The 26527-nt window shown below is 35.5% G+C and overlaps 1 protein-coding gene across 1 annotated transcript in view; it reads right to left on the reverse strand.

Moving 5' to 3' along the window:
• Nucleotides 1-903: 903 nt before the first annotated feature.
• The window catches only part of LOC109453096 (uncharacterized), a 43536-nt gene continuing 17912 nt past the window's right edge, over nt 904-26527 (reverse strand). Inside the window, exon 2 of the mRNA XM_019742594.2 lies at nt 904-6143. Within this exon, the coding sequence (XP_019598153.2) occupies nt 3425-5152 (1728 nt within the window). The 5' untranslated portion in view covers nt 5153-6143 and the 3' untranslated portion in view covers nt 904-3424. The remainder of the gene's footprint in view (nt 6144-26527) is intronic.

Below are 26527 nucleotides of genomic sequence, written 5' to 3' on the forward strand. Positions count from 1 at the left end.
AAATTAAATGTGAAAAGGCCCTACAGGTATTACTAGGAGCCAAGACAATAATAGATCTGTTTAAATGTAACACTAAGAGATTTATAGCATCATATATATTTGGCTTATACTGCTATCAGGCAGAGTGTAATCAAAAATTCTGGCAAAATCCCAATTAAAATGCTTCATGTTTGCTCAGAGCAAGGTTTATAAAATCTGAGTGAGAAGTGCTGTTGGCTGAATGGTAACTGTGCACAGAATGTGCCCTGGTGGGGTTTTCTATTTCCTGCCAGCGTGGTACAGGGCTTTTTCCCAATAGCTCGTTAATCTGCAAGGGACTCAATAGGTCTATTACAGTACAGTAATTATTTGCTAAAATGGATTTTAATGAAAACTGGCAAGTATTTGTTTTTACTTAAAGGCCAGTATGTCCTAGACAATAGATGCCCAAATCTATTTAGAGAGTACCTGGGAAATAAATATTACTTTAATGCTATTCTTGCTGTTAACTTTTACTGCAAGTGATTTTTGACTTCCCCTAAAATACAGCCTGCTTTGTGGATGTTACTACATTCATCTTCACAGCATGGTGAACAGCTGTCCACTATGACTATCCTGGTTTTGTAGATGGCAAAACAGAGACTCTGAGAGCTGACATGACTTGCTCAAGGTCATGAAATGACCTGAAACTGCAGCTGTCCTGAACCTGTTAGGTTTCTAAATGAGGGGAACCAGTTAAGTAGAAAACAGCAGGGGAAAGAGTGTTTTTTAAATAACTACTTACTATAATTCTAGTTTGTGTATTATCATTTGGTCTTAACAACACTGAAGATGTGAAAAATTAAGCTTTTAGAGGTAGCCAATGTTGTCCAAGTTTATGGAGCAAATTAAGAGGCAGAGCCAGAATATGAACAAAGACGATCCCTATGATTCTTCCTAATGCATTTTGAAGGTTTTCTTTAACTACTATGGCAGCTTGTCTTTACTGACATGGATACTGTATAGAAACAACCATTATGATCTTGCTACCTGAGCTTAAAAAGGTGAGGAAAGTATTATAGGAGGCAATTGAATCCATCAATATCCAAATCTATCGATTAGCCCAGAAAAGCTAGCTTGCTTTAATCATTCTAAATATTTTCCTGTGGACTTTCTACTATTGAATGTCATACCCAGCATTTTTAAGTTGACAGGGTATCTTGTCCCCCAACCCAGATATATCAGATGGGGAATCCATTGAAATGTTTCTCTGAGGACCAAATGTCTAGAAAATAAATTTCTCTATCCAGATTCCTTTTTTTCTTGCAAGAAAAGACTCCAGAAATAAAAGTTTGATAGATAGAAATTATTGAAAAACTTACTACCCACTTCTCATATACACAATTCCTGATTAACACCACCTATGGCTCTCTCTTTTCACATTTTGTTTTTGTAATTCCAAACGTTAGACTCATAAGGCAGTGTGTATTTGAGCTTAAGCAGAGATCCCAGACAGGTCCTAATTAAATAGCATAAAGCTCGTAAGTTCTCATGCATTTGCTACTCATTTTGATCCAAACTTTTCCAAGAAAACTGTTGTGAATAAGAATCTTGTATAAATCATAGGTTTATGGTCAGTGTGTGTGTGTGTGTGTGTGTGTGTGTGTGTGTGTAATGATGGTAAGTAAAATCCTTTAAGTTTCAAAAAGTTTTATTTGAGACAGACAAAAAAAATAAAGTCATATAATCCATACTGTCAAAACGGGGAAAATAGATATATTTTAATAACTCAAAACTGATGTCATTTGTTTTATACACAGTGAACTGAAATTGATTCAGATCATTCTCTGATGTAAAAGTAAAAAAATAGAAAAAGAACACAACATAGCTGCCCCAAACATCTTAATTGTATTATATCACTTGCAGGGTCATTTTCTATAATAAACACTAATCATTCCCTGGAAATTTCACCCATTTTAATCCCAACACTAAGTGGATCATATCTGGTCAGCCCATTGTTTTTCCACCTAATTTAATATGAGAATATTAATTAGTGAAAATAGGTCAACCATGAAAATTAATGACTTTTAATGATTATTGCTTTTTTGGAATTAAGGTCACAAAAATCAAGATGTGATACTTTCTAAATTAGGGAACGGGGTTGGTCTAAATACTCGAGAGAGAGAGAGAGACAGACAGAAGCAGAGAATGAAAGACAGTGAAAGAGAAACAGAAGATTCTTGCTCAGTCTAGAAGATGATATAAGTTTTAAGATTTATTTATGAAAAAGGAAACTACTTAGGCATATGCCTGAAGAGAAAGCAAATATTCTGTTAAAATTTGGAAATAAAACCTTCCTAAATAAGAATCACAGAAGCCCATCAGCTTCAGAAGCAAGAGGCAGAGTTGAAAAGAGTAGTGTAATTTTTATTTATAGTCCAAAATAAGAAACAAATCATAAATTTAGTGCCTCTTCATAATATGGTTGACTAGATCTGGATTTAGTGACTGGTTTTCCCAGTTCTAAAGAATGAGGGGATGAATAACTTTCAAAGCAATGGCTTCCTTCTAATGTCATTTTTGTTTTTTCTTTTAGTCACTCATTTGACTCTTCATGAAGTTACCATTTTATCTCTGTAAGTGTTGTAGTCTTCTGAGAAAGAAGATAAGATTAGATGTGTACGAGATTATTGGGGAAATCGTACCTGAGAAAAATGGAAAGGAAGTCAGAGAATGCAGGGAGTGGCATTGGTTTACATATGAAGGAGAGGGAGAAGCAAGGATGGCTGGGTAGGAAGGCTCTCAGCTGCAATACAGTCTGAGAAATGTCCACCAAACCTGTGGTGGGTAGTAGGGGGTCCTGGAGCCAAAGCTAGCCCTAGAGGGGTCCAAGTGTCATAGTTTGAAATTCTTTATTGTATGTGTATGTGTGGTGGGGGGGCTGTCCTGTACTGTGCATCATAGGATGTTTAGCAGCATCCTTGAACTCTATACACTAGAGGCCAGTGACAGCCTTCTCATTGTGACAACAAAAATGTCTCTAGACATCACCCAATGTCACCTGGGGGTAAAACTGCTTCTAGCTGAGAACTAGTGCTTCACACATGTGGGTTTTTTTCTGTCCTTTGATGACAGTTAGTATCTCTGAGTTCACCCCTTGAACATATGCAGTTTCCCCTAAAGTTGTCTTTTCTTCTGTGATGCACTGGGATTTCTTGCTCAAATCTCACATACACTCCCTGGGCACAGGTTTTCTCTATAGCAAGTGTGTCCTCTGGTGTCTAATAAGGAGTGATTTCAACCTAAAGCCTTCCTCACACTTACTGCAGATATAAGGCTTTGCCCCTGAGTGTGTCCTCTGATGTGTGCTTAGGGTTGACTTGTCACTAAAGCCCCGCTCACACTCCCTGCATACATAAGGCTTCTCTCCAGAATGTGTCCTCTAATGTCTTATGAGAGCAGACTTCTAGCTAAAGCCTTGCCCACACTCCCTGCACACAAAGGGCTTTTCCCTTGAGTGGGCCATCTTGTGCCTGACGAGATTTGCTTTCTGGCTGAAGCCTTGTCCACACTCGGTACAAATGTAAGCCTTCTCCCCAGAGTGTGTCCTCTGATGACTGATGAGGTGTGACTTCTGTCTAAAGCCTCGTCCACATTCCCTACACACAAAAGGCTTCTCTCCTGAGTGTGTCCTCTGGTGTGCAATGAGAGTCGACTTATGTCTAAAGCCTCGCCCACATTCTTTGCACACGTAAGGCTTCTCTCCTGAGTGTGTCCTCTGGTGTGTAATGAGAGCTGACTTAACACTAAACCCTCGTCCACACTCTGCACACACATAGGGGTTCTCCCCTGAGTGTATCCTCTGATGTGTGGTGAGGTTTGACTTATCACTAAAGCCTCGCCCACACTCCCGACATACAAAAGGCTTCTCTCCTGAATGTGTCCTCTTGTGTTTAACAAGGTGTGACTTCTGACTAAAGCTCCGGCCACATTCATTGCACAAATGAGGATTCTCCCCTGAATGAATCCTCTGGTGTTTGCTGAGAGTTGATTTGTCTCTAAAAAGCCTCCCACAGTCTCTGCATACATAAGGCTTCTCCCACGAGTGGGTCCTCTGGTGTGTGTTAAGGTTTGACTTATCCCTAAAGCCTCTTCCGCACTCCTGGCACACAAAGGGCTTCTCCCCCGAGTGTGTCCTCAGGTGTCTGAGGAGAGTTGACTTCTGGCTAAAGCTTCGCCCACATTCCTCACATGAGAAAGGCTTCTCCCCAGAGTGTGCCATCTTATGTGTGACTAGGTTTGACTTCTGGCTAAAGGCTTGCCCACATTCTGTGCAGAGATAAGGCTTCTCCCCAGTGTGTGTTCTCTTGTGTGTGATGAGAGCTGATTTATAGCTAAAGCTTCGGCCACACTCACTGCAAAAATAAGGCTTTCCTCCTGAGTAGGCCCTCTGATGAATGAAAAGGGCTGACCTCTGGTTAAAACCTAGCCCACAATTTCCACTACTGACTAATTCAAATCCTGAAATTTCTACCCACTTCAATACTTTGCCTGTCTCTGAAGGGTTTGCCATCTCAGCTGAACTGAACTTTATTTCTACCACTGTCTTGCCTTCCCTTGAGCTTATGAGCTGTCCTCCAGGTGGGCCGGAGAAAGCTCTTGAAGTAAACCTCTCCATTGTCCTTCCATACAATGATTTAGAGCCCCCTTCACTGTCTTCACCTTCCACTCTGTCACTACAGAATCTTTCATAAGAGAGTGGCTGTCGCTGCTGTTTCCGATATGCGGGGCAGAGATCCGCTATTCGGAGAGTTCCTGCAAACATGCCTGGGCTGCTTGGAAGGCGATGGTCATGTAGCACCTGCTGACATAACGGCTGACCGCAGAAGTCCAGAGGACAGGAGGAATAAGGTCGAGTTTCTGGCTTTGGATCTGCTGAACAGCAGCTGGGTAGATGTTCTCTCTCCTCTCTCCAGGGCTCTTCCCCCTGCTCTAGCAGAAAGACAAGTGTTGGTTTGGAAAATGGAATTCCCAAGGAGAACAGGTTGCTGTAGTTTTCCAGCATCACATCCCTGTACAGGGTCCTATCAGCATGGCTCAACAGCTGCCACTCTTCCTGGGTGAAGTCCACAGCCACGTCAGGAAATGACACAAATGACTCTTCTCTACTGGTTCTCAAGAGCCCCAAGGCCATTTTTCTGGTCTCCTGAAGGGTCTCCCTGTGGGTTCTCCTCCTTACCCAGCCCTGGCTGCTGCACAGGAGTAACCCTTGGGCTTGAGTCCATCTATGCAGCTTCGAGACGCATGGGCTTGTTAGTCGCAGAGGTGCTGAAGCTGGTGGAAAAACAGTAATGTCTGTCCCATGACAAATATGACTGTAAGGAATGATGGGTTACAGGCAGCCTGCTACATCATCTATCTTTCTTCTAGAAGTTATATCATTATAACTTTTACATTAATACTATGATCTATTTCAAATTCTGTTTTTGTGTTTGGTGTATGCTAGAGGCCAGCTTGTATTTATCCAAATGGATATCAAGTTGTTCCAAAGTTTCTTAAAGAGACTTTTCTTTCTTCCCTTGAATTACTTTGGAACTTTTGTTGAAACCAGTAGATTGTATAAGTATTGTGCCTATTTCTTGACTCTATTATGATCTCTGCTCTGTTCTACTAGCTTTTGATGGTGTTTGTATTTGACCTGGAAGGCTTGGCTGAAGTTTCAGATTGGTTTGCTTCACTACTGGTTTCAAATTCCACAAAGTCCTGAAATGCTGTCATTTGCCTGAGACTAGGTGACTTCTCTTTTACTCACCAGGCCTTTAGCCACTGATTTTCAGTTAAAGGAGAGTTGGGTGGAGGGGAAAGGTATAATTGCTTAGCTGAGTAGGGGTTCTTCCAATCTACAGTCCTCTCCACCATCCCTCACTGTCCTCAGTTCTGGCATGGCAGTTTGAATTCAAACCTGGAAATGGCCCCCAGACGAAAACAGCTGCTACTCTCTCCTCTTCTCCAAAGCATCTGTTTCTTTCTGGAATTCAGTTCATTTAGCTTCTTTATGTCCAAAACTCTTCTCTACCTTCATAGAAGAGTATTCTTTTTATTTTGTTTTGTCTTTTTTTCTTGTTGTTACCATTGGAAAAAGGTTTTTCTGTTCTTCTATATTTTAACTGACAGCAGAAGTATTCCTGGTGGGGGGAAAAATGAAGGGAAAGTTTAGAACAGTTTATTTAAAAAAACAAAACAAAAAAAACAAAAAACACTTGCATTTTGAATCTTTTGTTCTACTAATTACTCTATTTTCCCTTTATCATGGTTATCAAATATTGTCTAGTTTTTGTCTTCAGCCGTTAAAATTTACTCAAGTTTTTGGAACCATTGTTAAGTTTAGCAACATCATTCTAGAATAAAATGGCAAAGTTGACATTCCTTTTGTGAACAGAAAAAAAAAAGGAACAATATAGGTCCATATGACAGTGAAAAAAAAAGGAGTCACTTTAACAATTTTTCTGCTCTTATTTTTATTTGATCATTGATTATGTTATCCAAAAAGCTTTCTCAATGACCCTTGAGAAAATCCTCTTCAGCAGAGACTGAGGAATGCAAAAGATCAGAAGTTTGTTCATTATTTCTCAATTTAAAAGGCGCAGGATATATACTATTTAAATAGAAAAAAGTAGTGAATAGAAAATATTATGAATCTTAGAAATAAGATACATTTTTTAAAGTAAGCTAGAGAAATTGTCACAGTTGGTTTAAGGGATGCAGTGAAACTTAAAATGATGACTCAAGAAGCTAACAGCAATAACATTTAATTTGGACCTGACACTAGCTATTGATTTACAAGTAAGTCTCAGTCTTGGATTCTAGCTGATAGCAATTGGATAAGCCCTGTCAAACATAGCTTTACTGGATGTACACATTGTTTGAAATCGTTGTTTGTTTAAAGATAGCATTCACTGAGGTGCTCCGACTGTCTTTCAAGACATAAAGTCAAGTGAACAGACAATCTGAAGGAAGAAAAGAGTCTCACTTTGCCTGTTTTTTATCTACACATGGTTACACTCCCTTTGCAATGTTTCAGCATTCAGACTACACAGGGCAGGGTATTTAAGTAACGGCACTTGTCATACAGAAGGGCTGATTAAATAATAATAATAATAAATAATAATAATAATAATAATAATAATAATAGAAATGTCTTATGTTTCATGTAGGAGCCAGTAGTAGGTATTACTAGTACCAAATACAAGATATCATTCAAGACTCTATATGCCCACACTAGGATACTTTATGGGTAATATCAAATAATAAAATATGTATTCTCCACATTTGATCTTCATAGAATCAATATAAATTAAACCTAATGTAAGATGATTGCCAAAATATGAGTTGCTCATGCTACAGATAGTGGGGAGAGGGATAAAAGGAGTTCTATGGTCCAATATGTTGGGAAGTCAGATATTTCAATATGACTAAATATACTCTCAAGATCCAAGATGGGGTCAAGATGTGATGTAGTGTTTCTGAAACTTATTTGATCAAAAAATTATTCTCCTATTCCAAAAACACATATGGGTTAATTACACTGGGAAAAAAAGAAACACACAAAAAAAACAAAAAACTATGTTTCAGAAAAATCTAGCCTAATTTTAGTAAGCCTCATATGCTTTGCTTTTTTTTCCAAAGTTCTGCAAGATCTGGAGTTCCTTTTATCGAAAACTACAATAAACTTTTCCAACAGGAAGTGCTTTGTTGCATTCATAGCTCTTTAAAATTTTTTGATGGTAATTGGAACATTTATTTAATAAGAAGTAACCAGAGGAACTCCAGATATATGGAGAAAAGTGTATAGTAGAGCATTCATAAGAGTTTGGTGTTTGTCCTTGCTTAGTGCTCATTGTAGGTAAGTTATTAACAGTGGCATTTTCTTCCCCCATTTCCTAAGTGCAGCATGCTTCATGCCCTTCTCAGAATGTTTTGTGTTAGTGCTATGATGTGTGCGTTAGTGATATAGATGTATGCATATGTGTGTATTTGTGTGCTCTGAGTTGTAGAATCTTTGATGAATCTAAGCAGTGAGTTCCACAAGGGAAAAGACCAACTGTTATCATTTTTGTTTTCCACACCTATAACTGTGCCTATAATAAAGAAGAGCTTCAAAATAAACAGTATTTAAACCACTTCATCTAGATCATTTTCATATGAGTATGTTTTGCATTCTACAGTTTGCCAGATCATTTACATATGGCATGTAATATAACTCAGTAAATATTTATTAAGTGCCTAATATGATCAGGCAATAAGCTAAATGCCAAGGCATCTTTTATTACCACTGCCCATTTATCAAGGAGCTCAGAAAATTGGAGCACAATTTACTTCCCAGTATAGAGGGAGTTTGAGTGTAGTAACTTCAATGAAGAAACCTAAACAACTGTGGAAAAGCTACTACTGCAACAGCACTTAGGTTACTGGATGATCCTGCTTGGTCAAGAGAAATTGATACACACATTCACCCTTCACCCCCTAGAGAGCAATACATAAGAGGTATAATCACTGAATGGATAGAGACTTGTGGTCTTCTTTTCCGGTGAACAATAATAAATTAATGTCAATTTCTGCACAAGGCTTAGGGATTAAATATAAATAGCAGCCAACAAATATTTCAGGTACTGGACGACATATGGATGTCGCATCAGAATGGCAGCTATAGGACTGGGGTGGTCAGTGATGAGGCTGCAAATAAAAATACGGCCATATTGAGAGAAGAAGTTATGGATGGAGGTGGAAGTAGGTTAAGGTAGATCAAATTGCAAATGACTAAAAGTGAAAGAAAATGAAAGTAAAGAGTGAAATTAGGGTTCACATTCTAATAACAGTGCATCAGCAACGGAATGAAGTTCAATAATATTTAAGAATGAGCCATAAGGATCCTGGACAAAGATCCTTGCAACACTAATACACAGAACTTCCTATGTGAAATCTGCTATTCTAAATTTTCTATATAAAATAATATTACACAGACTCATATAGGTATATATGCATATGTGTGTATACACACATACGTGTGTGTATATTTATAATACGAGATAGATACTATCATTTTCTCCATCTGAGGGATGAAGAACTGAAGCATAGTGAGGTTAAGTCACTTCTCAGAGTCTTAGAGCAAAACACAGAACTAAGGATTCAAACAAAGCAATCTGGTTACAGCGTCTGAGCCCTAATCAAATGATGTACTATTTCTCTTAATATAACACCTCTAATATGGTCCCAGATCATTGTATAAGAAGAAACTGAGCCCAGATGCAGAGCCGAAGAATAAGGAGACAGAGTAAGCCATTTCCTAATAATTAGCTAAGAAATTATAGCTTGTTCAATTATGTGTCTGTTTTAATTTTGAATTGATGTAGTAATAGCCCTGTATCTATAGGACCAAATAGTCTAGACACAGTCAGTGTCTTTTAAGGAAGTTTTGCTTAAATTTTATTCTGCCAGTTGTGAAGGAAGGCTCGTAAGCAAGGATGGACGATGGCCAAGTGTTGACCACTGAGGATTACAAGAAAACACACTCAGCACCCTCCTTCACACCATTATTGCCCTACAGTCCTTAGTCAAATCTGAGAAATGACTGCTAGTGGTCAGCTTTCTCAAATGCTCTCACCTCCTCAACAAACATCAACTATAAACCTGTGGGAAAGATTTGGACTTGTTTCTCATATTCCTTTTCCACTGCCTCATGATTGAAGAAATAGATGGTCTTCATATCACTATCTTGTAAACTGACTTATAAATGATAAGGACATTAATAAAATGTACACACCTTAATATAACAACAGAGTCAGAACCAGAACTCTGGACTGAGAGATTATCAATCTCTTACTTGAATGAAAAAACAGATTTTTGCTAGAACTATGTTATGTATATTCTTGAATTTAATATGAAACACAGTGTCGACCACATGTATCATTTTGGATATCATCAGCAAAGTTTCAGAGGAAGGCATGAGGAAACATGTACTGAGTTCTTATTATTTACAAGAGTGTAATAAACCTTTAGAAGTAAGTCAAACAGTTTTGTTTTGTTTTCTTTTTTTTTTTTTTTTTTTAATCTACATAAGTGAAGGAAAATCAGATTGATGAAAATGGAAAAAGACTTTTGGTTCTATAGTCCTAATTCTTGAAAATTCTAAAGCTGAGTTTATAATAAAATATTAGCTATATCTCCCTATATACTATAGCTTTATTTTATTTGTAGTTTCATCTTTCTAATCATTCCCCTTACAGAAATAAACAGCATTAAAGGGAGTAAAAATCACATTGACAATTGTGTGGTTTGCCAACCTTAGTCTCCTTTAGAAAAATCTTCCTGAAAAATAATTTTAAAACTTTCAAATGCGCTATAGTTAGAGCCTGTGAGACAACCAACATTTTTTAAGTTAGAAAACTCTTAATGATTACTACATGATTATTTTATATATGTTAGAGAAACACACACTTGATGTCCCCTGAATTAAAGCCATCAAAAATAAAATAGCGGCTTCAACTCAGTAGAATGTGCTCCTGGCATGAATTACAAAGGGTAGCAAGACGTGACTCCTTGCTCTCTACTAAACTGCTTGCGCACTGTGTGGGCAAGTTACTTCACCCCTCTGACCATCAGTTCTTCACCAATGAAATGGAGAAAATACTGTAGAACACAGTACCTGCAGTTAACAATACAGGACTGTGCACTTTTAAAAATTTTAGTAGGATAGATCTCAGACTAAGTATTCTTACCACAAACAAAAACAAAGAACAGAAAATCCCCAATAAAACCACAAAAGAATACAACACAGTTTTGAAGGTGATGGATATGTTAGTCCCTTTATTGTGGCGATAGTTTCTCAGGTGTACGGATATGTCCAAACTCATCAAGTTGTTATACATTAAATGTGTGCAATGTTTTATATTAATTATACCTCAAAAAAGCTTTAAAAAATGGAGAAAATAATATCCCTACTTCATAGCTTTGCTTCTTGGAAGGAAAAAGTAAGAAAATGCATATAATAAAGGCCCAAGTAGAGTTACTAATTTCTTTTTGTTGTCCTTAGTGTTATCAGTGAAACCTCTTACCACTTTTATGCAACCTGTGCTTTAAAAATTACAAAACACAAGTCCACTTGGATTTAAAAATAAAATGAGCAACTTTCCTAGTATTGTGTTCCAGAGACCATGCACTTAACCTTTCCACAAGAACTCCTCTCACTAATGCAAAGTGAGCTAGTCTTCCTAATAGGGTCCCCAAGCTATCACAAGAAACTAAATGCCAAAATAAATATAAAACAAATTAGAGTATTATAGGATTGGGTTAGGGTTAAGTACACTTAATTGCCCTTCTTTGGAACAGAGCAGGAAATTCGTTCAAATTTAGCTGAACTAAATGGATAAACTTTGGCATTTGCTTACTGCCCTTCTTAAGCCATCTCCACTTTCCCAGGTGTGTCTTCTTTCTTGAGAACTTCTCTGAGTTCCTGCTCGTAATTATCAGTACCTGATTCACCATAGATCTATGTTCTACACCAGGATAGACTATGATATTAACTGTTACTAGTTGACCTTTTAATAGTCAATTTAGAAATAGCAACCAGCACAGAGATATAGCCACCAATGGGGGATTAACATATATTGAAGTATTGTGCTTTGACATAGCATCTCTTAGATACTTATTCTTCCTCAACCCTTTAGCTCTAGAATTCTCTTACTATGCCTTGCTGAAAATCGGTATTATCCCAAAAGAAAAAGCAGAAAATACAAAAAAAAAAAAAAACAAAGAAGAAGAAGAAGAAAGTAAGTAGACACCTCAAATTCTTCTTACCTAGAGGCATCCATTGTCAACTACTTGGTGTATTGCTTTCTAGATCCTTTGATGTGAGATTACATCTCTACTTTTGAGGCATGACAGTTCTTTACACACTCAAACACAGTTATTAGATCTTGTCTTTATTTTTTCTCCAAGAAAAAAAAGGTAAAAAAACACACCTTTTTTTCTTAGTATAAAATAGTTAGATCCATCCAGATCCATTCCAATGTCATTTTGCCAGTAAAAGGCATAAGAGATGCTTTCTGTCCTTGTGAAAAAAATTGTGTTGAAACAAGGTTTTGTATATCCAGCAGTCTCTCTTAACTGAACTTTGCCTGAGCCAGAAGCTTAAAAGTGAGGCATACTTAAATAGCTTAGTGTTGACATATATTTAAAATTGGGCTCTATGTAATTATTTGACACGTAGCTTTTGGGTAAAAGCATAACCAAACTAAGGAGATGTCCACTTATATTTTGCTTACCTTATATAGGGCAGTAGAATGAATTAGTTAAAAAATATTATCAATGGAAGGAATTCTATGACAAAAGCTACAATAAGAATTCCTAACAAATAAGTATTTTATCTTGTCTCATTTGCAAGATATAATAAATTGGTGAATATTTTTCCTAATGAACACTCTTCAATAAAAACAACTTGGAATAAAATAATGCAAGATGATATAAAAGTAAAATTAGGGAGGCTTGTTAAAATCTGTACATCTTCCAAGGAAATACAACATTGAATAGTTCATTCACTGTTTAGCACATTTACACACTCTTAAAAATCATGCAAACTGTTTTTATTACTGGGTTTGCTTTTTTTTAATTTTGAAAAGGGATTATATATATTTTTCATCTGTGAGACTCCAAAAATTTAAGTGCAAAATAATTACCATTGAGTTCTTGCTAATTAAATCAGCAGAGGATTTTAGCTGACACTATGCTAGGTACTCACATTAAGAGACTGTCTCATTGCATTAAACCGAGCGCATTTATCACAGATAAGCTCTTAGCCTATTTATTTGATATAGCAGTAAACGGGTAAGGGAAATGAATCTTCCCAATATTGTAGGCAACAGATGCACAGCTGCCTTGCTTCTAATTATCTGATCTAGAAGTGTTGAAGCAGAGAGGATATAAACACTATTGTCCTTAAACTGATCCAGAATATAATAAAACGTAAAGTAAGTTTCATTTCAATAAGTTGACTCGTCTTATCATCAAACTAAATTAAAAGAAGAATTTTCAAGATGTGTGCATAAACGTATGCTGTATTCAAACATGATTAAACATCAGGGCTATAGGGCAGCTTAAATCATAAAATACACGTAAATTGAAACAATGAGGCTATCCTGTGGCTTTTTCAAAACATCATGAAATCTGTCTATTCAGAAAGTCTGTCACCAATGTTTTAATATATTCATTTGTTAATTTACTCATATTTATCAAATTCCTATAATATGCCAGCCACCATGCTAAATGCTGTAAACACAACTGTGAGGAGCAGCACGTTCATCTTGCCTCAAATCCTTTCTTGTAATGTATCTGATAGAAAATTTCTGTGAATGTTGGGTATGAATAGGGCAGACATGAACTTACAGATATAACTTAGTATCTGTCTGTGAAGAGATAAGTCTATTGACTGATAGAGAAATTGTGCTTAAATATCAGTGGCTAAATAAATACTGCTAATAGATTTCTAATTTTTAACATGTATTTTAGAGGTTTCTTGGGATTTTTTTTTTAGAATAAAAATTAGTTTTAGAATTAACCACATTCACTGAAGTATTTTCTTCATATTTTTTAAAAGTACAATAAATTGGTTTTTGAAATTTCGATATTCCTAACATACATGCAGTTTTCTTAAAAATATAAGTAATTTTCTTTTTAATGTATTTATCTGCAGTTAGGATATATTCAGTTAACTTAATTCCACATGACTTTTATTTGCTACTGAGTATACTATATTGATATATCATTTAAATACCTTGATTTTCAAGCAAGGGCCACAATAAAACAAATAATCCCTAATGATCCTGTCATGTTTTCAACACCACCATAATTTAGAGTTGATCATAGTCAGGAATATGGATTTGCAGGTCAAAGGAATCAAATGATAAAATATTAGAAGCAATTTGAGCATTTGTAATAACTTTGTTCCTATAAGTCTGCAGAAATATGCTTTCATGCCCTACAAAAATGGGGAATGGAAATAGCAATAAATCACCATTGCTGCATTGGCCTTAGACTTCAGGCAAGCATCTAAAATAAATTGCATCTGATACCTAAAGAGCATATTTCTCTCATTCTTGACATTTTACAAGCTTCTGTGACAGTTAAACTAGTTCAGTTAAGTAAGTTCAGCATGGCAAGTAGAACGTATTTTACAAGATTTCAATTATCTGGAGAATAAACTAGAAAAGAAACAAGCCCTTCACATATCCTTTATGAGCCACCATATTTATGTAGCTTTCCTTAACTGGTCCACCCCCTATTGATATATTTGTGACCTTTACAGGTTCACAAAATACTGATTTACTGATTTCTATTATATTCTATTATAAAACGTCTGAGTTTTTTCATGTGTCTGACACCAGGACAACTAAAGGATGTTCTGTAATGTTGTGATTATCTGCCCTGGGTTTGATATTAGAAAATCCAACATCAAAACCCTACTCTGCTCCTTTATAAATACAGATTTCTGGTTGTTACAAAATACATTCTTCCTTTTCCTTTTTACTAGATCCTGATTTGCTGAAGTAGAAAAGCACTCAGATAAAAAATTGTATTTCCCAGCCTTCTTTGCAATTATGTGTGACTCTGTGATATATTTCTGGTTGTTGATTCTTAAGTGGGAGTTTTTAGATGAGGCTTTAGAAAGCAAGTATAAAACGGGACAGGGACTCAGCTGACAAGAAAAAGATGTTTCTCTATCTGAAAGGAAAATTAGATTCTAGAGTTTAAGCAAACTTTTTGACAATGAAACATGGACACAGTAGTCATGGATGGGTTTCTAGAAATATCAAAGTCCAAAAATCCTGATTTGATCATGGAGTCATCACACTAGCCCTGAAATGCCTACTTTTCACACTTCTCTTTATGTGATTAAAAAATGAAATCCTTATTGTATTTAAGCTACTGTTTAACTTTGTTTATTCTTTTTAGCTAAATATGATTGCTAAGTAATACATTATAATATTAAATACTTCTTAATGTTAATATAATATTAATACTTTATCATATTAAATCCAGTCTGAATTTCAGTTCAGTGTTGAAAAAGCTTTATTCATAAAATGGGCATATCAATAAGATTTTAATAAGTGAGAAAATTGAATAAGAACATAGTGGTAAAGGGCTTATCACAATGTCTGCTACAGTATTTGCAGTCTATCAATCACAATAATTATTGTTATGTGCTGTTTGAGAGGTAGTGACTTTTTTTTTCTGTTTTAATTTTTCCACTTGATATGTTACACCTGAGAAACAAATTAGGCAAGCACATATTTAACGACTTCATTTTAAGATAAGTCTAATTATGTGTCTTTACATGTTTTTTATTCTTAAATCTAACAATATAAATAACTATTAATTATAGGAATTAAAAATTATTTTTCTGGACACATTGGCAGGCCTATATGAAGCATTGCTTTTAAAGTTTGTTTTTCTAAAACTTTATCTGAATTGAAACATTTGAGAAATCCTAAGTTCCCCTTTCTGTTTATCTCAAAATACTGAAGGAAAAAAAAATAGTGCATTAAAACTGGATAAGATGAAGCTATCATGAAAGCAAAAGAAAAGGAAAGGAAGGATAGAAAGAAGGAAGGAAGGAAGGAAGAAGGAAGGAAGGAAGGAAGGAAGGAAGGAAGGAGGGAGAGGAAGGAGGGAGGGAGGAAGGGGAGAGCAGGAGGAAGGAAAGAAGGGAGGGAGAAAAAAAGAGACTATAAATTTAATTTGAGTCCCATGCCTTTTAAATGAATGTTTGGGTTTTGCAAGGCTCTAGTAAGGCACAAGTAGGTTAATTTAGATAGCATCTGAATTGTTTCAGATAAACAAATAATTTAAAAAGAACTACTGTAGTAAATTTATTAATGATTTGAAGAGACTCTTTTCAGGAAACAAGTCAGTCAAAATGAAAGAAAAAAAAAAAAAAGCCCAAATATGAATCTCACATGTCACCACTTAAATTCCTTCAGTGGAGCCCTCTTGCTTTCAGGATGAGTCATTACATATCTTGCATTTGTCATTATATAACCCTTGTTTACCTCTCCAGATGTCACCATGTACACACTTCATAACATTTGCTTAAAAACAGAACTTGATACAACACTTCAACCGTTCCTGTTGCCTCATTTCAATTGGCTTCTTCATAATCGTTCCGTTTATCTAGTATGTTCTCATCTCCTCTCATCCTCTAAGTGATTCTTATCTCTGGATCTCAGTACAGATATTCATATCTCTGCGAAATCTTTTTGATTTTAGAGTTGTCCTTTAAAGTACAGGATACCAAGTTCAATTTGAGTTTTCAATAAACAATAAACAATTTTTAACATATGCAGTATGTCTCATGTAATTATATACATATTTATACAAAAGAAAAAAAAAGAGCAGTGTTTATCTGTGAAGCAAATTGAACTGGGTGTCCTATATTTTTCTTTGTTAAATCTGACAACCATTCTTCCTTCTGTATCATCACTCACTAGACGCCACCATCCCCCACTAGGCTAAATGTCCATCTTTAGTACCCCAATAGCACTGGCTGCATACAGTGTTCTGGGCTGCTTCCCCACTAGACAACTATCTTGAAGGCATGAGTTGTGCCTCCTTCCTTTTGTATCCCCAACACCTGTACAGTGATTCACATACAGTGGAAGCTTAACATTAATTCCTTCTTGGTCCGAAGGCATGCCACTTCTCACACTAAACATCAACCCTTATCTACCACGTATTAACACAGATTTGTCTTTATTCTCCTTGAGAAATTTTGAACTTTCCTCATGTATTTTTTCAGGAGTAGAAAAACCCTGGGCCTATTACATGCTTTCTGGTCTCTTATTTCATCCTATCCCACTAATATCAGGATTCCATCTTTAGGATCTATGAACAGTTTGAAATAAAAAGGCTTTTATTACCTCCTTGCAACTCAGCATTTAAAGAATCCTAGTTCATGTTAGAATAGAACTGCTTTATACCTAAAATGTCTGTCATGAAACTTGTTATATTTCCTAAGTAGGCAAAGAAAAAGACAAAGATTATGGCCAAGTTTAGTGTCTGCAAATCCCTTGCTATTATATAAAAAAATTATGCTAGCTTCTTATTCACTTGTGAAGGAAAGGTCCTTTCTGACAGCTAGTTTTAAGGAACCATTCCTGCTTTTCATGGTGACTATCAATTCTCACCCTATTGTTCTCTAGTCATAACAGTCTTCCAGGATTATACACTAAATTTTATAGCACAAACAGCTTAAAAATATGCTTAGAACAAATAATTTTTCTGCTTATCTAGAAACAGTTTTCTCACACATTAAGATTATTGTGAAATGTCATAAAGCTTACAATTCTATATATTTTGGTTTAAACTGTGGTCAACCTTTAGACTTTTTGTTGTTATTTGTTTGCTTTTCTGCTGTATTTATTTCTAGTTTTATTCCTAGGCAATTATTATAAATCATACACACACACACACACACACACACACACACACACACACTCACATTCTCACCCACACTTTTGTTTTTAAGCATGCTATTGTGACTGTATTCCCACCAGAATTCATCCTCCATGTATGGAACTACTTCTCTCATTTGCCAAATTTCTCTTGATTTTTTTACCTACCTTTCAGAATAATAGTAACTACATCTAATACCATATTATCATAAACTGATGATCATTCTCTCAAAATCTGTTGAAATCTTTCAAATTAAACTAGGTCTGTCCATAGATATACCAACTTAGGCATAACTGTATAAAACATTTGTTTTAAAGGCAAAGAACATGGTACATCAAGAGAAATAGAGTGAGGGCTTTTTCTATCTGAAGTCTAAGAGCTGTCCTGTGTGCAAGGTCACCAAGGGCCCTTGTGCCCCCTGGCTTGAGCTACCAAGATCTATATCAACTCAAGCCAGGCGCAGTCGAGTGGGGACCAACACGAGAACTCACGGGGTTCGTAGAGGTGGGCACAGCCCCCCACCTTACCCACCTTACCCAGGGTAAGGAAAGCCTCTGCCTCTGTGGCTGCACTCTTTCCCAAAACCTGCAAGGGAAGTGATTCAATGATGTGCTCTCCATCTATTCATATGCATATAGGTTTTGTCCCTTAGGGAACTACAAACATCCTGAGACTTATGGTTCTTCTGCCTGCAGGCAATTGTGATTGGCTTCAATCAGTTTCCTATTATGATGTATAGGATTCACAGATCTTGATTGACAAGCTTTATCTCCTTTATTTCCCCACCTAACTAATAAAAACTAATGATAGGCCCTATTGGGGGTCCAGTCTTTGAGACTGGGTCCGTTTGGCCCGGTTTACAATCTATTCATGGCTACTGTCTTTTCTTAACCCTGCGCCGTTCTCCTCGCTCCCCACAACTCTCATTGCATGGGACTCGACAAGAAACTAAAGAATTTGGCCCAGAGGGTCTTGAGGGAGTTTCCAATTTTAAACAGTACATCTTAAATTTAACTGTCCTTATCTTGGTTAAGAGTAAAAATACCAGATATCCAGGCAGCTGTCTTCACTAGACTCTGCTATCAGCAACTCCTCTGCCGGTGCTTCTCTTCTTAAATAAACCTTCTATCTTCTAAAAAAAAAAAGCAAAACAGAAAACACCAGACATCCAGCTATCCCCAGAGATAAAGGTAGAGCTTCCTTGCTTCTTTCAGCTTAGCTATATATCAACTATCTCCACAACATAACATATATATTTATTTTTACCAATGTTTAAAAACAAAACTAAAAATGTAAATATAAAATAGAAACATTGTCTTCTAAATGGAAAAATCAGTTAACATGCTTATTTAAAATTTCACCAATCAATATCAGGCATTAGTCATGCCACTCAAATTGACATAACCATTATTATAAAATATGTTCTATTTTTTTTCTCAGTTGTACAATTGATATTCTCTTTTTTGTCAATGTCTTGGACTTTTAGTATACTTTATTTGGCAAAAAATATGGAAGAAAATATTTTTCTTTTACTGTATTGCTATTAATCTCTTTATCTCACATTTTAAACTCACTACTTGCTTCTATTTGAGTGAATTCCAAAGAGAAATTGTCTCACAAACTAGTGCTCAGTGTCTAATTAAGATGGTGTTTCAGCTGCCCCAATCTACTCAAGGCCTTTAGCCATGCTATCCTTATGCCGCTGGCTTGTGTAGTCCATAATTACACTCTACTAATCCTCAATACATTTAGATGCTAATGAATCTAGTACTCATATGCTTACACATTCACTGAACCACAAATAACTGCTGGGCACATACTCCTTGGCAACCACAGTGCTAAGTAATGAAAAAACAAGAGCAATAGGGCTTCTGCTCTCACGCGTGTATAGGCTAATAGAAAATACAGACAGGAAAACAGTAACTTACACAGAGTGTGTTAAATGCTGTAGTGGAATTCCTGATAGGTTGAAGCCCACAAGAGGTACCTAAGGTGAGATGTCAGTGAAGACTTTCTGAAGTAAGTGGTAGCTACAACATAGAGAATAAAGATAGACTGAAATAGACTGATGGGATATAGAACATTCCAGCAGAAGGATCAGAAAGAGCTTAGCAGATTTGAGAAAGTGAAATTAATACCCTATGTCCTGAGTCATTGAGAAAATGAGAGAATACATGAGAGTTAGAGCAAGAGAGTGAGTGAGAGAGAGGAGATTGGTTATGATTGTGTAAAGTAAGCACCAGACAGAGGCTCTAAGAAAAGAGACAATATAAAACCTTAGAGGTCCTTGTAAACAATGTCAGTAAGAGAGAGAAATGTGACTTAAGAGAGGGGTTTGATAAAGGCCCCTAATTTTCCAGATTTCCACAAGTCAGCCATAGGAGAATGGTTGATATAACATAAAAATGGTTCTCCACATCGGTGCTGTTTTTCTTAGACTCTTAACTCTTCATCTCTCTCTAGATTTCCCACCCTCTTTGATGTGGTGATCATGTCTCCTCCCTCATGAAATTTTCCATTGAATTAACTGAATAAATACATTTTTCTCCTTTCTCTAAAGCTACATAACTTTGCTTAGTTCCCCCCCACCCCATATATAATATCCTGAACACATTTTCTTGAACTGTATATGTTTTAAACTTATTTTCCCCTTCCACTAGACTAGCTTCTTGAGTATGTCTTAACCATTTTAGAATCTCCTATAATATGGTCATTGATGAGTTATAAATTAAACAAGACTGATTAATTAGGCACAGGGCAAACATTAAGAAACAGAAGTTATGGTTTTTCATAAGACTTACACATTATAGCAGAACATTATTTCATCAAATGTGTAACCCTGTTTGGGGCAGGGTAGTTGGAAATTCACACATTTTTTTTTTTTTTTACAGTTATCTGATTCTTATTGTCAGTTTAGCTGATGCTACTGCTCTAATTTAGAATGTACTTTTCTCAGTTGAAAGAACACCAGCCACCATGGATTAAAAAACAAGAAAACACTAACTTGTAGGTAGATTGACTAGAAGGTCAAACTCAAAGAAAAGTAATTATGTTTACTTTTAAACAGCATTGCCTTCTCATGAAAATGAGATTAGCCAGGTATCTGAATGCATTTCTTTAATCAGAATTCTTTGGTTTAAAATAATTTGTAAAAAACCATTGAACATTATTTTGGGAACATGAGAAGTGCTGTTCTATTTTCTATTTAAATCAAATTATTCCTTTAGGCAATGATTATTCCTTGCTGATTAGCAGAGGATCAAGTTCCCTTACCAGCAGGAAAAAAAAACACACACAGAAAAACATAGAATTCCACTCTCTACATACACTAAAATTTATAGCTATTGATATGATCTCTCTCTCTCTCTCTCTCTCTCTCTCCCCCCCCCCACCATGTGAATAGTATATTTGTATCATTGAAGTTGAGAATTTATTGGTGTAGAAGTAAGTGTACTTCATGTATAGGCATACTATTGTGATAATAAGCCCTTATGTGTATTATCTCATTTTTTTCATATAACCATACAGAGTTACGTATTCTTGCTGTTTCAGTTTTGCAGATGAGCAAAAACCAAGGCAAAGACTGCTGAGATATTAATAAATTGTTTAAAGACACTCAGCTAGAAAAAGGGCAAAGCTAGAGTGTGAACTCCTATCAGTCTGACTTCAGAATCTAAGTTCTTACCCAAATAGGATGTAGTCTTAGGCTCAACGACACCTGTAGTGAAGAGCATCACCACTCTTCCTAAGCCCGTGTTCTTGAAAGGCTGCACCGCCCCTTCATGGTTCTTTTTTTTCACCCTTCACTTTATCACAAAAACAGTTTTTGGAAAGAAATTAGAGTTTTAAAAATCAAAATCCACTCAGATTTTCATTCCTTCTAAATGATGATGGCCTATTTAGTGTCTTCCGGCCACCTTCATGAAAGTAGTATACGTGTAAAACCTGAAGAATAGAGGCCTGTGACTTTGTGCAGAAATAAATGTTTTTCACTTTTGCCTTTTTGTGTGTGAACAAATTTATAGATTACAGACTCTGTGAATTTGAAAGGACCTTACAGGATCTGATTTAGCTGACAGTCCCTCAGTTCTCTTGAACATATCCCTGTCAAAAGATGATCTAATAGTGACGGGAAATTTATTATCTGTCAAAGCCTACAATTTTCGTTCATCGCCTCCGATTGAGCGCACTCATCTCCTTAAACGCCTGCCATTTGATCCTGATTATACATTATCATCATGAAGCCAAAGAGAAGAGTGTCTAAGTTTTTTTATTATGTGTTATCTTTCAAATATAGAGGGTGCCAATATATATATTTCCAACATTTTAAGAAAGGAAAACTGTATTAAAATTGTGATACTCAATATATACCAATAACAAAAGATGAATACAAGTCACGTTTGACTTCTGCAATTACTAGAGGTGCTCAAAGTGTTACCATCAGCTCCAGACACTTCTGATTACAGCAAACTACTGATTGAGCAATGTTGACCAAAGTATCCACTTGTATACATTTTTTGGAACCCCAGGTATTTGAGACTAAGGCAACAACATTTTCCCTGTCAATTACTCTTTCCAAGGTAGGCATAGCCAGCTCCTTCATCTGCTTTTCAAAATGCCCTCACTGTCCTGAATAGATTCAGCTTTGGTTTTATTTTTCTTAAAACTCAGCAGCCAAAACTGAAGAAGAGGATACTCAAGATGTATTTTGGCTAATGAAGCAGGAGTCCCAGTTTCCTTTCTGAGGCACCATTTTCTATTAATTTCCAGTTGGATTATATTAATTTTGTTGACAACTCACACTGATGTGTAATTAAAATGTTTTCAACATGTGCTATATGCAGAGCCACTATCTTCTACCTTCACTATTATTGGTCATTTTCTGACAAGATACAAGAAAAGGTAAATACTAGCCTATTGACAGACATCGTTTTAGATTCTGAACCTAATAGTCCTTGATTAAAAGCAATGAACAGCCAAGGCTGAGTTTTATAAGCATTTTGGTATACAAAACCAGATATCCCACCAGGCATTCATAAAATCAATAACAAGTGATGAGTTAATTAATTAAATATTTTAAAGAAGCAAACTTTAAAGATTTTTTTGGCAGTTCAGTGAAAACAATAGGGATCAAATTTTATTTTCAAAGAACTTAAGAATATGCTGAATTGAAATGGAAGGGAAACACTTAAAAAGAAAAAAAATTTCTTAATAAATGCCAAATTACTATTTTAAAGTTATTTGCACAGTATAGAGTATAACATTTCTTCACAAAACAATTTCACATTTTATCATTTAATGTTAAGTATACACTTTATAAAATAAGGTGGGTTTTTTTTTTAAGTTTTCAAAAAAAGTCCGGCATTTCAAAATAAGAAAAATTATTTAACGTGCTGCAATATCATAACCAAACAAATCAGACTGTTCATTTTCTTGTTTTCTCTTAGTTTGGATCCAAATACAGGAATAATATAAATGTGTATTTTAAAACATTTCCTTTAATTCTACATTTTAACAAGGTATATCTGACACTGTATCATATACATATTTTGAGAACGTTGGGGAAGTAAAGCAATCATGTAGAAATTAAAGCTTTGCCTCCCCAAATGATTTCAGTTTTCTGAAGTTGCAATTCTTTTTTATTTTATTTTATTTATTTTGATGCTCTTCATGTGCATACATTTTCAGAGTTGTTATAGCCTCTTAGATAATTGACTCCTTTATCATTATGTAATGTCATTCTTTAATTATTATTAGTTTCAGGTGTACAAAACAATGTACTAGTTAGACATTTATATCCCTAACAAAGTCATGATCCCCCTCCCCCAATATACTACCCCTCTGACATAGTATATAGCTGTTACAGTTCTGAAGTTGCGATTCTCAGTTTAGCGTTTCATGCTCTCCCTGTTGGCACTTCAGATTGGATACAGAAGCTAAACCCCAGCCATCAGCACTGTAGCGTCATATTTACAAAGAAAAGCAAACATTAAACTTCAAGTCTTCAATGCACTAAAAAGCAAATATGCCAGGAAGAAAATCAGCTCCCTGTGTGGTCTGCACAAAATCTTTGTTCTTCAGAACCGTAGAGAGAAATACTTTCAAGGTCTTTTCAGCCCCAAAAGAGCTAAAGGACATTCATGACTGTGGCAGTTTTGCTCATTTTTTCTAATATAGAGAGAAATTGCCACTAAGGGAAATAGCCTTCTTCAATAACTGAAATGTGAAAATGGATTTGTAGCACTTAAAATCTAAAGGTGGGGGAATGTACAAAAATTGGCATGGGCATGGATATACTGTAGCCCAGCTCACAACTGACATTTTCACTTATGTCTCTGGGTATCTAAAATAATATACACGGAATGGTAAATAAAACTCTAAAAAAAAAAAAAAAAAGAGAGAGAGAAGACTGCCTTTAAACAAAAGGATTTTTGAAAAAAGATTTCTGCTAGAAAACACATCTGGAATTATAGGGAGAATATGCATAGTAACCCAGAGTTGTAAATGGTTGAATTCTCCTAAAGGCCTTAGTGTAAAACCAGGCCCCTATTAAAGATTTTCTATGAGTAACTTGATTCTTACAAGAATTTAAGAAATTAGAGATTTACATCAGACACTGAGACATAAATGAAAAAAGGCAAACTTTCAATCTGATGATGATGAAACGTATATATTTACTATTTTGTCTTTTATATGATTCATTCTAATAATGGAGGTAATAAGCATCTTTATTAAATGTGTACTATGAACAAAGCACTTTCTATAGAATTTATCATTCATTCCTAATTATAAGTATTACATGTATAAATATTCCCATTAGGAATTCAGGCTGTTTGAAACAGGTCAAGTAACTTGATCAAAATCAAATAGCTGATAAGCTTTACAGCTGAAATTTTAATTCAGATACTTTAACACTCAAAACAATTTTGTCTTTGATATATAAAAACGAAATATACACATGTGCACACATACACATACACAAACACACTCCTTAAAGATTAAAACAGGGTTGGCAAACATTTTCTGTAAAGGGCCAGATAGTAAATATTTTAGGCTTTCCTAGATGTATGAGCTATGTCACAGCTACTCAGTGTTGCCATTGTAATATGAAGGCTGCCATGAGCAATATGTAAACAAACGAGCATGGCTGTTCCAATAAAATTTGATTTATAAAAACAGGTTGAAAGCCAGATTTGGCCCCTAGGTAGTAATCTGCCTACCCCTGGCTTAAAATAATAACATTTTTTGTTATTTTGCCACAGTAACGAAAAAATAATTGAAATGTTAACATAATGTAACAAGAAATAACTGTGATAGAATTCAAAGTTAGAAAGCAGGAGAAAAACAACAGCAGCAGTTTAGAGGGAAAGAATAACCAACTATGTAAAGTCAAGTCTTCCTAATATTTTACCTATGGATTATGGAGTGGCTGTTGCAGACTGAATTAAAAAGTAACAGGAACTGAGGAGAGATACATCATGACTTAAAACCAGAAGAAGTTAGAGACATGTGAACAATAAGCAGAAAGGAAATATCAAAAGCTCCTGTGATAAAAATGCAATTATCTAGAATCTAAAGAACCAAGTAATTTCAATAAATGATTGCTTCATAATATGGTAGGATCAAAGGAGAAAATTTCAATTCACTAACTATTAAAATACCTTCTTTCCCATTCAAGATGAAGTAAAAGGGACTATATTTACATTCCCACCTGAAGCAGTTGAAAACAAATGAAAATATAAAACAATGGTTTTTAGATATTGAACATCATGCGGAGAATGATCCCAAAGCAACAAATGAGGTAGGCCACACAACTGTCCTGGTTTGTTGGCTGGAATAATTACCAGGCTGCAACAGTGGTAGAGGAAACCTAGATAGAGCCTAGTGGTATTGCTGAGTTGAGGAAGGAAATCTGGGTGTATGAGGAAGTCAAGTTGGTAAGAGTTTTCTGTGCAAGATTCCACATAAGAGAGGGCTGGCTACACACAAAGAACTCGAGATCTGCAAAAAACTCACCTGAGAGCCATGGGCTGAGAAATGATCACCATGTAAAAACAAAACAAAACAAAAAAAGACCTCATGATTCATAGGACATCAAGTAGAGTATTCAGAAAAGTTTTAGCTCAATAGTATGGCAATGGCAAAATTAGTCCTAAACTCCTAACTGATCTGGTCTCATTTAACAGATTTTAGAAATAAGCCTCCAAAGGATCAAACACTTTCTTGTGCCTCAGAACAAGATTGAGGATGTGTATAGGGATATACAAATATCTAATACCTGAGAAAACAAAACTCACAATGGCTATCATCCAATAAACACGTATCTGCATACAAAGAAGCAGGCAATCCATAATTTAATCAATAGAAGCAGACCCAGAATGATAGAGATGATAGAATTAATCACCAAGAACATAAAAGTAATCATCATAACTATATAACTTGAATTATGTATAGTTCAAGAAGGCAAAGGAAAGATTGACCAGGTTGAATAGAAAATATAGAAAACACAAAAATATATTTTTTTTGTGTGTGAGCTTGATCTTCCCTTTTCAATTAGAAACATTTAAAAATACACACAATTGCATATTTGAATCCAACAGGCAATATTTTTAACCTTTGGATTCATCCTCCAGGAAAGTGACATAAAATGCCATCAAGTTAACAGGTCAACATTTTAGCTTTATCATTATCACCAGTTCTATTTTTTTTTAATAAGTTTTTCAATAAAAAACATGTTTATCACTGTTCTTTACAAGAATTATCTTTATTTACAATATCATAAATGTAGATACAATTTATCATTTTCAAAAGTGTTGTCTTACTTTGAGCCTAAAAGTCCCAATTTACCTTCTGGTACTGTGACAATTGCCACAGCCACTCATGTACACTTCAGATTTCTCTGACTTAAAGTGGGGAGAGACCCAAAGTCAGCCAATCTCAGTAGTTGTGTGACATCACCTGTCAAGTAAGTCACTCCTAGAATAAATACAACTGTTAACAAAAATAAAATTGAATTTTCCTGTGTATATATTTTTAGAAGCAATGGAGGTGCGGCCATATATTGGTA

The sequence above is a fragment of the Rhinolophus sinicus genome, linkage group LG06 (assembly GCF_036562045.2).
Source record: "Rhinolophus sinicus isolate RSC01 linkage group LG06, ASM3656204v1, whole genome shotgun sequence".
Lineage (NCBI taxonomy): Eukaryota > Metazoa > Chordata > Mammalia > Chiroptera > Rhinolophidae > Rhinolophus > Rhinolophus sinicus.